We start from the raw sequence: 13299 nt of genomic DNA on the forward strand, positions 1-13299 counted from the left end.
CCCACCCAACTACCTCATCCCCATATTGATATTTATTTTGCTCATTTGCACCCCAGTATCTCTATTTGCACATCATCTCTTGCACATCTATCATTCCAGTGGTAATACTAAATTGTAATTATTCTGCACTATGGCCTATTTATTGCCTTACCTCCATAACTTGCTACATTTGCACACACTGTATATATATTTTCTGTTGTATTTTTGACTTTGTTTTGTTTTACCCCATATGTAACTCTGTGTTGTTGTTTTTATGGGTGGTCCTCTGTAGCTCAATTGGTAGAGCATGGCGCTTGTAACGCCGGGGTAGTGGGTTCGATTCCCTGGGATCACCCATACGCAAAAATTTATGCACACATAAAAGCGTCTGCTAAATGGCATATTATTATTATTTATCGCACTGCTTTGCTTTATCTTGGCCAGGTCGCAGTTGTAAATGAGAACTTGTTCTCAACTGGCTTACCTGGTTAAATAAAGGTAAAATAAAAAAAGTTCCTATCTTGTCCACTGAGGTACAGTTCCCATGTTGTCCACTGAGGTACAGTTCCCATGTTGTCCACTGAGGTACAGTTCCCATGTTGTCCACTGAGGTACAGTTCCCATGTTGTCCACTGAGGTACAGTTCCCATGTTGTCCACTGAGGTACAGTTCCCATGTTGTCCACTGAGGTACAGTTCCCATGTTGTCCACTGAGGTACAGTTCCCATGTTGTCCACTGAGGTACAGTTCCCATGTTGTCCACTGAGGTACAGTTCCTATGTAGCAGTATAATCATAGTTAGCTGTTGTCCACTGATCTACACTTCCTCTGTAGCAGTATGTAATTCCAAATATATTCCTATTTTTCCGAAAAATTGTGACCTCTAACTACATGTACCATGTTGCAGTTCGCCAGTCCCGCGATATGTGAGTGCCGCGTTCTCGCCCCTGTATTATAGCGCCGGAAACCCCAAGGACTCTTCCTTTCTCAACATGGCACCAAAGGCGAAGAAGGAAGGTTCGTGAATCTATACATTATTTCCCCGGAAAATCAGATAAAAATATAGAACCACGTATGTTCTATGTACATATTTACCAAGATTAATATATAGCTATAATTTATATCGATTAAAATCACAGACGTGCTTAGATATTTTGTGTAAGGTCACTAAATGTGGAACGGTGCAACCGGCTAGCGACGTCATGCTATGCTATTTAGCTAAGACATTCGCTACTTTTTTATATTTTTATAGCTAAGTTCCACGTTGGCCTATCTATAATTGTTCATTCCTCCTGGATAAGCTCTGGACTCCGCTGTCTATGTGTGGTGTAATAATCATTGTTTCTAAGGCCCTCTATGTTGGGCACATGCTGGTTTTGTTAGGTCCGTATTAACGCTATTGCTCCACAGTACTGGATGGCAGATGCACGTTGAACTTCTAGCTAGGCTAACGGTAGTTAGCTACTTATAAAGAAGTTTGAATGGTCCTAGATTGGATGGGACCCAAACGTTTTCATTCTTGTACAAGGTCAAGGACATTATCTACTAGCTAAATGCCCCTTTATACGTGACAGCCCATTGTTATTGTTCTAGCTAGCTACGTTTCGCCAGTTTTACCGTGTAGTCTAACTAGCTAGTTAACGTGCTATCAGTTAACATAGCTGTTGCGATTTGTGATCGATAAATGGTTATTTAGCAAACTAGTTCTCTACTCATTTAAAGTGCGCAGTGTTTGTTGTACATTTTCACTCACTTCGTGTGTTACGTTAATGTGTCTTGGTGTCGAGTGTTTGCCATGAAATGACCTGTTGAACTGATGAACTCTAAAACAGTCCTGGGTCCGGTGTCCCGGTAGCGATGTTACTTACATGCAGACCACACCGATCACGTTTCAAAATATATGTACACTTAAGTGATAATGCCGGTGTTTGGAGGATATATTGGCACGGGTGTTGTTGGTCTCGGGCAGGCAAACCATGCCAATATATCCTCCAAACACCGGCTTTGATGACTTTTATACAATGGGTTACCAACATATTCAAATAATGATTGACATATTTGTTACTTTATTTTGATTAATTAATTCATACTATTTAATCCTCCTTCCCCAATATATAGTCCCGATACAAATCTAGTTGTGCTAGAGAAGCGACTCAGTCTTTTTGTTCTGTATCTATGGACGCCACCCAGTTGTTCAGTCTTTTTGTTCTGGATTTTTTTCACATTTTTACTTTTATTTAACTAGGCAAGTCAGTTAAGAACAAATTCTTATTTACAATGACGGCCAAACCTGGACGACGCTGTGCCAATTGTGCGCCACCCTATGGGACTCCCAATCATGGTACAGCCTGGAATCGAACCAGGGTCTGTAGTGACGCCTCTAGCACTGAGATGCAGTGCCTTAGACCGCTGCGCCACTCGGGAGCCCCTATCCATGGACGAGACCCAGTCGTTTGTTCTAAATGTTCCATTGCCATACTGGCTGGCAACTTTCTTATCCCTTGCTTGCTAGCTAGCCAACTATGGCTAACTTACAGTCATGTCAAAAAGTGCAGGCAGAATAACTGAAAAGTATTTACATTTGTTTAAACTGTTTTCTGTTGACATTTATTTGGGTACATCCATAACAATGAGCTAATGAGGCGTGATTTCGCCTGGCATAGAAAATATGCTCTGAGCAGGACACTGTTGTTCAGAGGAGCTAGCCAACAACACAGCTACACAATCGCTTGAAAGACTGCAAATTAGCTGCGTGAATGCTTTTGTATCCATAAATATGATGCCAGCTAATTCATGATTTCGACTGGCTGAGAAACGCTGTCTGTCGTCTCCCAACACGTTCATTACTATGGGACAGCAGGAGATAGAATTTCAATATTGAAACAATGTTGCAAATGTCGGAGCGACAGACAGCAAGGTTTATACAAATCTCTGCTGTTGAAAACTAAATGTTTGTCTAAAAGAAATGTGAGATGATGTCTAGATGCTTTTTATAGTGGAGATCAAGTTTATAAATTGCCTGGCTGGGCTGATGGGACAGTGGATTGCGCAGTCAGATGGAACAGAGTAAACAGGCATTTTAATGTCTTTTTTTTTGTTGCCGGTGGTAGCTTGTGGAATAGACACCGGCTGGAATGCGGTTTTAACCAATCAGCATTCAGGATTAGACCCACCCATTGTATTAATACATGTTATTCAATCATTTCATCCACCATATAAAGTCCAAAGAAGAACCCTGAAGGAGGCGAGGTTACTTGAAACTAACTCTGTTTACCCTTTCATCTGTGGATTGTCAGAGTAGAGGACCTTGTGCATTTCAGGTAACATAACAACCCAATGTTTAGATCCCAGGACAAATTATTTAGCAACAGCAAGCTAGCTAGCTAAATTGCCATGGATGTTTCATGTGTTTCGACCTGTCCCAAAATTAATATAGTTGGTTCAGAGTTCGTTTTGATATTTCAACCTGTGTGTCCTGATCACGTCTGGTGTGCCTAGCATGCTGACTAGATCGGGAACACGCGTGCCCCATCGCATGCATGTTGATTCTGTCCATTCACACCAGACGCGATCTGAAACAACTATATTAATTTGGGGACAGGTCGAAAGGCATGAAACATTCATGGCAATTTAGCTAGCTTGCTGTTGCTAGCTAATTTGTCCTGGGATATAAACGTTGGGTTGTTATTTTACCTGAAATGCACAAGGTCCTCTACAACAAAACCGAGGTGTGCAAAACTGGGTTGATCGTTGACAACATGTAAGCTATATTTAGTCGTTTTCATGAAGTTGTCAGCTAACCCATCTATAGATATGAATATGGAAGTGGCTGAGACATATCGTTGCATATAAATGAGTGTCAGTATTTAGCCTGTTTATATAATAGCTCGATTATCTTCGCTTGTTTATACCATTTTAGGCTATTTACAGTTCCCTTTATCCACATGTTACGTTACAGCCTTATTCTAAAATGGAGTAAATACATTTTCCCCCTCAATTTACACACAATACCCCAATGATACCCCGCAAAGACAAAGCAAAAACAGGTTTTCAGACATTTTTACAAATGTATAATAATAAAAAACAGATACCTTATTTACATAATTATTCAGACCCTTTGCTATGAGACTCTAAATTGAGCTCAGGTGCATCCTGTTTCCATTGATCATCCTTGAGATGTTTCTACAACTTGATTGGAGTCCACCTGTGGTAAATCCAATTGATTGGACATGATTTGGAAAGGCACACACCTGTCTATATAAGGTCCCACAATTGACAGTGCATGTCAGAGCAAAAACCAAGCCATGAGGTCGAAGGAATTGTCTGTAGAGCTCCGAGACAGGATTGTGTCTAGGCACAGATCTAGGGAAGGGTACCAAAAAATGTCTGCAGCATTGAAGGTCCCCAAGAACACAGTGGCCTCCATCATTCTTAAATGGAAGAAGTTTGGAACCACCAAGACTCTTCCTAGAGCTGGTCGCCCGGCCAAACTGAGCAATCGGTGGAGAAGGGCCTTGGTCAGGGAGGTGACCAAGAACCTGATGGTCACTGACCGAGATCCATAGTTCCTTTGTGGAGATGGGAGAACCTTCCAGAAGGACAAACATCTCTGCAGCACTCCATTAATCAGGCTTTTATGGTTGAGTGGCCAGGTGAAAAAAAGGCACATGACCACCCACTTGGAGTTTGCTAAAAGGCACCTAAAGGACTCAGAACATGAGAAACAAGATTCTCTGGTCTGATGAAACCAAGATTGAACTTGAAGAAACCTGGCACCATCCCTACGGTGAAGCATGGTGGTGGCAGCATCATGCTAGGGGGTGTTTTTCAGCAGCAGGGACTGGGAGACTTGTCAGGATTGAGGGAAAGATGAACAGAGCAAAGAACAGAGGTTCTTGATGAAAACCTGCTCAGGACCTCAGACTGGGGCGATGGTTCACCTTCCAACAGGACAACGACCCTCAGCACACAGCCAAAACAACGCAGGAGTCTCTGAATATCATTGAGTGGCCCAGCCAGAGCCTGGACTTGAACCCGATCGAACATCTCTGGAGAGACCTGAAAAAAGCTGTGAAGCGACACTCCCCATCCAACCTGACAGAGCTTGAGAGGATCTGCAGAGAAGAATGGGAGAAACTCCCCAAATACAGGTGTGCCAAGCTTGTAGCGTCATACCCAAGAAGACTAGGCTGTAATCGCTGCCAAAGGTGCTTCAACAAAGTACTGAGTAAAGGGTCTGAATACTGTGATATTAAAGTTTTTCTTCAAGAAATATTAAAACATTTCTAAACCTGTTTTTGCTGTCATTATGGGGTATTGTGTGTAGATTTGATGAGGGGTGGAACTATTTAATCCATTGTAGAATAAGGCTGTAACGTAACAAAATGTGGAAAAAGTCAAGGGGTCTGAATACTTTCCGAATGAACTGTACATTTACATTTTACATTTTAGTCATTTAGCAGACGCTCTTATCCAGAGCGACTTACAGGAGCAATTAGGGTTAAGTGCCTTGCTCAAGGGCACATTTACGTCATTTATCAGACGCTCTTATCCAGAGCGACTCACAAATTGGTGCATTCACCCTATAGCCAGTGGGATAACCACTTTACAATTTTTTGGGGGGGTAGAAGGATTACTTTATCCTATCCCAGGTATTCCTTAAAGAGGTGGGGTTTCAAATGTCTCCGGAAGGTGGTGAGTGACTCCGCTGTCCTGGCGTCGTGAGGGAGCTTGTTCCACCATTGGGGTGCCAGAGCAGCGAACAGTTTTGACTGGGCTGAGCGGGAACTGTGCTTCCGCTGAGGTAGGGGTGCCAGCAGGCCAGAGGTGGATGAACGCAATGCCCTCGTTTGGGTGTAGGGACTGATCAGAGCCCGAAGGTACGGAGGTGCCGTTCCCCTCACAGCTCCATAGGCAAGCACCATGGTCTTGTAACGGATGCGAGCTTCAACTGGAAGCCAGTGGAGTGTGCGGAGGAGGGGGGTGACGTGAGAGAACTTGGGAAGGTTGAACACCAGACGGGCTGCGGCGTTCTGGATGAGTTGTAGGGGTTAATGGCACAGGCAGGGAGGCCAGCCAACAGCGAGTTGCAGTAATCCAGACGGGAGATGACAAGTGCCTGGATTAGGACCTGTGCCGCTTCCTGTGTAAGGCAGGGTCGTACTCTCCGAATGTTGTAGAGCATGAACCTGCAGGAGCGGGTCACCGCCTTGATGTTAGCGGAGAACGACAGGGTGTTGTCCAGGGTCACGCCAAGGCTCTTCGCACTCTGGGAGGAGGACACAACGGAGTTGTCAACCGTGATGGCGAGATCATGGAACGGGCAGTCCTTCCCCGGGAGGAAGAGCAGCTCCGTCTTGCCAGGGTTCAGCTTGAGGTGGTGATCCGTCACCTATGAAGTTATAGGCGGTCACAGATCGATACAAATGGTCATTCTATGTTTAGTGGAGATTCTGTGTGTAAAGTGATGCAGGAGGGCAACCAGTGATCTAATGACTCACTCCGCTGGTCTACCAGTGATCTAATGACTCACTCCGCTGGTCTACCAGTGATCTAATGACTCACTCCGCTGGTCTACCAGTGATCTAATGACTCACTCCGCTGGTCTACCAGTGATCTAATGACTCACTCCGCTGGTCTACCAGTGATCTAATGACTCACTCCGCTGGTCTACCAGTGATCTGAGGCAGGTGTTAGTTTACTGGGGATTTCAAGTGCAACGTTAGTAGACTGTCTAACAATGAATTTAGCCTTAAGATGTTTTTGGGAAACCTGGCCCAGAACTCTCAAACACTCAGTTAAGTTTTTCAGATGTCACTTTAGTCAGTTCATGGTCCATGATGGGGCGATTAATTCATTCTTCTGCACAGAGAAGTCAATGTGAGTTCTTACTCAAATCCCCCATTCCTGTTAGATTTCTTTGTAACAGGGTTTGGTGTTTAGACGCCTGGATGATGGCAAATTCTGTTTTATGTAACACCCCCCCCAACCAGTTAATGTTTCCTTTCCTCGTTAGCTGTCCCTGCTTAAACCCAGTTGTAACGTCTTATCTCCCCCTGTAGCTGTCCCTGCCAAGACCGAGGCCAAGGTGAAGGCCCTGAAGGCCAAGAAGGCTGTTCTGAAGGGAGTCCACAGCCAGAGGAAGAAGAAGATCAGGACGTCTCCAACCTTCCGCCGCCCCAAAACCCTGCGCCTCCGCAGACAACCCAAGTACCCCCGCAAGAGCGCCCCTCGCAGGAACAAGTAAGTCCTACACACTTCAAGATGGTTTATATAGTACATAATAATATAAATAATATGCCATTCAGCAGACGCTTTTATCCAAAGCGACTTAGTCATGTGTGCATACATTTTTCCGTATGGGTGGTCCCGGGGATCGAACCCACTACCCTGGCGTTACAAGCACCATGCTCTACCAGCGGAGCTACATGCACACTTGTTTGACTTGTACTTTGTCAAAGTGCTCTATGCAGAATATTGTCTGCTAGGGGTGACTCATCCTTATAAACCACGGATGCACTACAGCAGGACAGCAGACAACAGGGCTGTTTAGGACGGGGCCTGTATCCAACAGGGCTGTTTAGGACAGGGCCTATATCCAACAGGGCTGTTTAGGACAGGGCCTATATCCAACGGGGCTGTGTAGTTTAGGACAGGGCCTATATCCAACAGGGCTGTGTAGTTTAGGACGGGGCCTATATCCAACAGGGCTGTGTAGTTTAGGACAGGGTCTATATCCAACAGGGCTGTGTAGTTTAGGACGGGGCCTATATCCAACAGGGCTGTGTAGTTTAGGACAGGGCCTATATCCAACAGGGCTGTGTAGTTTAGGACAGGGCCTATATCCAACAGGGCTGTGTAGTTTAGGACAGGGCCTATATCCAACAGGGCTGTGTAGTTTAGGACAGGGCCTATATCCAACAGGGCTGTGTAGTTTAGGACAGGGCCTATATCCAACAGGGCTGTGTAGTTTAGGACAGGGTCTATATCCAACAGGGCTATGTAGTTTAGGACAGGGCCTATATCCAACAGGGCTGTGTAGTTTAGGACAGGGCCTATATCCAACAGGGCTGTGTAGTTTAGGACAGGGCCTATATCCAACAGGGCTGTGTAGTTTAGGACAGGGCCTATATCCAACAGGGCTGTGTAGTTTAGGACAGGGTCTATATCCAACAGGGCTGTGTAGTTTAGGACAGGGCCTATATCCAACAGGGCTGTGTAGTTTAGGACAGGGCCTATATCCAACAGGGCTGTGTAGTTTAGGACAGGGCCTATATCCAACAGGGCTGTGTAGTTTAGGACAGGGCCTATATCCAACAGGGCTGTTTAGGACAGGGCCTATATCCAACAGGGCTGTGTAGTTTAGGACAGGGCCTATATCCAACAGGGCTGTGTAGTTTAGGACAGGGCCTATATCCAACAGGGCTGTGTAGTTTAGGACAGGGCCTATATCCAACGGGGCTGTGTAGTTTAGGACAGGGCCTATATCCAACAGGGCTGTTTAGGACAGGGCCTATATCCAACAGGGCTGTGTAGTTTAGGACAGGGCCTATATCCAACAGGGCTGTTTAGGACAGGGCCTATATCCAACAGGGCTGTGTAGTTTAGGACAGGGCCTATATCCAACAGGGCTGTGTAGTTTAGGGACGGGGCCTATATCCAACAGGGCTGTGTAGTTTAGGACAGGGCCTATATCCAACAGGGCTGTTTAGGACAGGGCCTATATCCAACGGGGCTGTGTAGTTTAGGACAGGGCCTATATCCAACAGGGCTGTGTAGTTTAGGGACGGGGCCTATATCCAACAGGGCTGTGTAGTTTAGGACAGGGTCTATATCCAACAGGGCTGTGTAGTTTAGGACGGGGCCTATATCCAACAGGGCTGTGTAGTTTAGGACAGGGCCTATATCCAACAGGGCTGTGTAGTTTAGGACAGGGCCTATATCCAACAGGGCTGTGTAGTTTAGGACAGGGCCTATATCCAACAGGGCTGTGTAGTTTAGGACAGGGCCTATATCCAACAGGGCTGTGTAGTTTAGGACAGGGCCTATATCCAACAGGGCTGTGTAGTTTAGGACAGGGCCTATATCCAACAGGGCTGTGTAGTTTAGGACAGGGCCTATATCCAACGGGGCTGTGTAGTTTAGGACAGGGCCTATATCCAACAGGGCTGTTTAGGACAGGGCCTATATCCAACAGGGCTGTGTAGTTTAGGACAGGGCCTATATCCAACAGGGCTGTTTAGGACAGGGCCTATATCCAACAGGGCTGTGTAGTTTAGGACAGGGCCTATATCCAACAGGGCTGTGTAGTTTAGGACGGGGCCTATATCCAACAGGGCTGTGTAGTTTAGGACAGGGCCTATATCCAACAGGGCTGTTTAGGACAGGGCCTATATCCAACGGGGCTGTGTAGTTTAGGACAGGGCCTATATCCAACAGGGCTGTGTAGTTTAGGACGGGGCCTATATCCAACAGGGCTGTGTAGTTTAGGACAGGGTCTATATCCAACAGGGCTGTGTAGTTTAGGACGGGGCCTATATCCAACAGGGCTGTGTAGTTTAGGACAGGGCCTATATCCAACAGGGCTGTGTAGTTTAGGACAGGGCCTATATCCAACAGGGCTGTGTAGTTTAGGACAGGGCCTATATCCAACAGGGCTGTGTAGTTTAGGACAGGGCCTATATCCAACAGGGCTGTGTAGTTTAGGACAGGGCCTATATCCAACAGGGCTGTGTAGTTTAGGACAGGGTCTATATCCAACAGGGCTATGTAGTTTAGGACAGGGCCTATATCCAACAGGGCTGTGTAGTTTAGGACAGGGCCTATATCCAACAGGGCTGTGTAGTTTAGGACAGGGCCTATATCCAACAGGGCTGTGTAGTTTAGGACAGGGCCTATATCCAACAGGGCTGTGTAGTTTAGGACAGGGTCTATATCCAACAGGGCTGTGTAGTTTAGGACAGGGCCTATATCCAACAGGGCTGTGTAGTTTAGGACAGGGCCTATATCCAACAGGGCTGTGTAGTTTAGGACAGGGCCTATATCCAACAGGGCTGTGTAGTTTAGGACAGGGCCTATATCCAACAGGGCTGTTTAGGACAGGGCCTATATCCAACAGGGCTGTGTAGTTTAGGACAGGGCCTATATCCAACAGGGCTGTGTAGTTTAGGACAGGGCCTATATCCAACAGGGCTGTGTAGTTTAGGACAGGGCCTATATCCAACGGGGCTGTGTAGTTTAGGACAGGGCCTATATCCAACAGGGCTGTTTAGGACAGGGCCTATATCCAACAGGGCTGTGTAGTTTAGGACAGGGCCTATATCCAACAGGGCTGTTTAGGACAGGGCCTATATCCAACAGGGCTGTGTAGTTTAGGACAGGGCCTATATCCAACAGGGCTGTGTAGTTTAGGACGGGGCCTATATCCAACAGGGCTGTGTAGTTTAGGACAGGGCCTATATCCAACAGGGCTGTGTAGTTTAGGACAGGGCCTATATCCAACAGGGCTGTGTAGTTTAGGACAGGGCCTATATCCAACAGGGCTGTTTAGGACAGGGCCTATATCCAACAGGGCTGTGTAGTTTAGGACAGGGCCTATATCCAACAGGGCTGTTTAGGACAGGGCCTATATCCAACAGGGCTGTGTAGTTTAGGACAGGGCCTATATCCAACAGGGCTGTGTAGTTTAGGACAGGGCCTATATCCAACAGGGCTGTGTAGTTTAGGACAGGGCCGTGTAGTTTAGGACAGGGCCTATATCCAACAGGGCTGTTTAGGACGGGGCCTATATCCAACAGGGCTGTGTAGTTTAGGACAGGGCCTATATCCAACAGGGCTGTTTAGGACAGGGTCTATATCCAACAGGGCTGTGTAGTTTAGGACAGGGCCTATATCCAACAGGGCTATGTAGTTTAGGACAGGGCCTATATCCAACAGGGCTGTGTAGTTTAGGACAGGGCCTATATCCAACAGGGCTGTGTAGTTTAGGACAGGGCCTATATCCAACAGGGCTGTGTAGTTTAGGACAGGGCCTATATCCAACAGGGCTGTGTAGTTTAGGACAGGGCCTATATCCAACAGGGCTGTGTAGTTTAGGACAGGGCCTATATCCAACAGGGCTGTGTAGTTTAGGACAGGGCCTATATCCAACAGGGCTGTGTAGTTTAGGACAGGGCCTATATCCAACAGGGCTGTGTAGTTTAGGACAGGGCCTATATCCAACAGGGCTGTGTAGTTTAGGACAGGGCCTATATCCAACGGGGCTGTGTAGTTTAGGACAGGGCCTATATCCAACGGGGCTGTGTAGTTTAGGACAGGGCCTATATCCAACAGGGCTGTGTAGTTTAGGACGGGGCCTATATCCAACAGGGCTGTGTAGTTTAGGACGGGGCCTATATCCAACAGGGCTGTGTAGTTTAGGACAGGGCCTATATCCAACGGGGCTGTGTAGTTTAGGACAGGGCCTATATCCAACGGGGCTGTGTAGTTTAGGACAGGGCCTATATCCAACGGGGCTGTGTAGTTTAGGACAGGGCCTATATCCAACAGGGCTGTGTAGTTTAGGACAGGGCCTATATCCAACAGGGCTGTGTAGTTTAGGACAGGGCCTATATCCAACAGGGCTGTGTAGTTTAGGACAGGGCCTATATCCAACAGGGCTGTGTAGTTTAGGACAGGGCCTATATCCAACAGGGCTGTTTAGGACAGGGCCTATATCCAACAGGGCTGTGTAGTTTAGGACAGGGTCTATATCCAACAGGGCTGTTTAGGACAGGGTCTATATCCAACAGGGCTGTTTAGGACAGGGTCTATATCCAACAGGGCTGTTTAGGACAGGGCCTATATCCAACAGGGCTGTTTAGGACAGGGCCTATATCCAACAGGGCTGTGTAGTTTAGGACAGGGCCTATATCCAACAGGGCTGTTTAGGACAGGGCCTATATCCAACAGGGCTGTTTAGGACAGGGCCTATATCCAACAGGGCTGTGTAGTTTAGGACAGGGCCTATATCCAACAGGGCTGTTTAGGACAGGGTCTATATCCAACAGGGCTGTTTAGGACAGGGCCTATATCCAACAGGGCTGTGTAGTTTAGGACAGGGCCTATATCCAACAGGGCTGTTTAGGACAGGGTCTATATCCAACAGGGCTGTTTAGGACAGGGCCTATATCCAACAGGGCTGTGTAGTTTAGGACAGGGTCTATATCCAACAGGGCTGTTTAGGACAGGGTCTATATCCAACAGGGCTGTTTAGGACAGGGCCTATATCCAACAGGGCTGTGTAGTTTAGGACAGGGCCTATATCCAACAGGGCTGTGTAGTTTAGGACAGGGCCTATATCCAACAGGGCTGTGTAGTTTAGGACAGGGCCTATATCCAACAGGGCTGTGTAGTTTAGGACAGGGTCTATATCCAACAGGGCTGTGTAGTTTAGGACAGGGCCTATATCCAACAGGGCTGTTTAGGACAGGGCCTATATCCAACAGGGCTGTGTAGTTTAGGACAGGGTCTATATCCAACAGGGCTGTTTAGGACAGGGTCTATATCCAACAGGGCTGTTTAGGACAGGGCCTATATCCAACAGGGCTGTGTAGTTTAGGACAGGGCCTATATCCAACAGGGCTGTGTAGTTTAGGACAGGGCCTATATCCAACAGGGCTGTGTAGTTTAGGACGGGGCCTATATCCAACAGGGCTATGTAGTTTAGGACAGGGCCTATATCCAACAGGGCTGTGTAGTTTAGGACAGGGCCTATATCCAACAGGGCTGTGTAGTTTAGGACAGGGCCTATATCCAACAGGGCTGTGTAGTTTAGGACGGGGCCTATATCCAACAGGGCTATGTAGTTTAGGACAGGGCCTATATCCAACAGGGCTGTGTAGTTTAGGACAGGGCCTATATCCAACAGGGCTGTGTAGTTTAGGACAGGGCCTATATCCAACGGGGCTGTGTAGTTTAGGACAGGGCCTATATCCAACAGGGCTGTGTAGTTTAGGACGGGGCCTATATCCAACAGGGCTGTGTAGTTTAGGACAGGGCCTATATCCAACAGGGCTGTGTAGTTTAGGACAGGGCCTATATCCAACAGGGCTGTTTAGGACAGGGCCTATATCCAACAGGGCTGTGTAGTTTAGGACAGGGCCTATATCCAACAGGGCTGTTTAGGACAGGGTCTATATCCAACAGGGCTGTGTAGTTTAGGACAGGGCCTATATCCAACAGGGCTATGTAGTTTAGGACAGGGCCTATATCCAACAGGGCTGTGTAGTTTAGGACAGGGCCTATATCCAACAGGGCTGTGTAGTTTAGGACGGGGCCTAT

At 47.0% G+C, this 13299-nt stretch overlaps 1 protein-coding gene across 1 annotated transcript in view; it reads left to right on the forward strand.

The window, feature by feature from the left end:
- Nucleotides 1-893: 893 nt before the first annotated feature.
- The window catches only part of rpl23a (ribosomal protein L23a), a 29339-nt gene continuing 16933 nt past the window's right edge, over nucleotides 894-13299 (forward strand). The window contains exons 1-2 of the mRNA XM_041872826.1: nucleotides 894-996; nucleotides 7041-7221. Of these exons, the coding sequence (XP_041728760.1) occupies nucleotides 972-996; nucleotides 7041-7221 (206 nt within the window). The 5' untranslated portion in view covers nucleotides 894-971. The remainder of the gene's footprint in view (nucleotides 997-7040; nucleotides 7222-13299) is intronic.

This window comes from Coregonus clupeaformis, unplaced genomic scaffold (genome assembly GCF_020615455.1).
Source record: "Coregonus clupeaformis isolate EN_2021a unplaced genomic scaffold, ASM2061545v1 scaf0063, whole genome shotgun sequence".
NCBI lineage: Eukaryota > Metazoa > Chordata > Actinopteri > Salmoniformes > Salmonidae > Coregonus > Coregonus clupeaformis.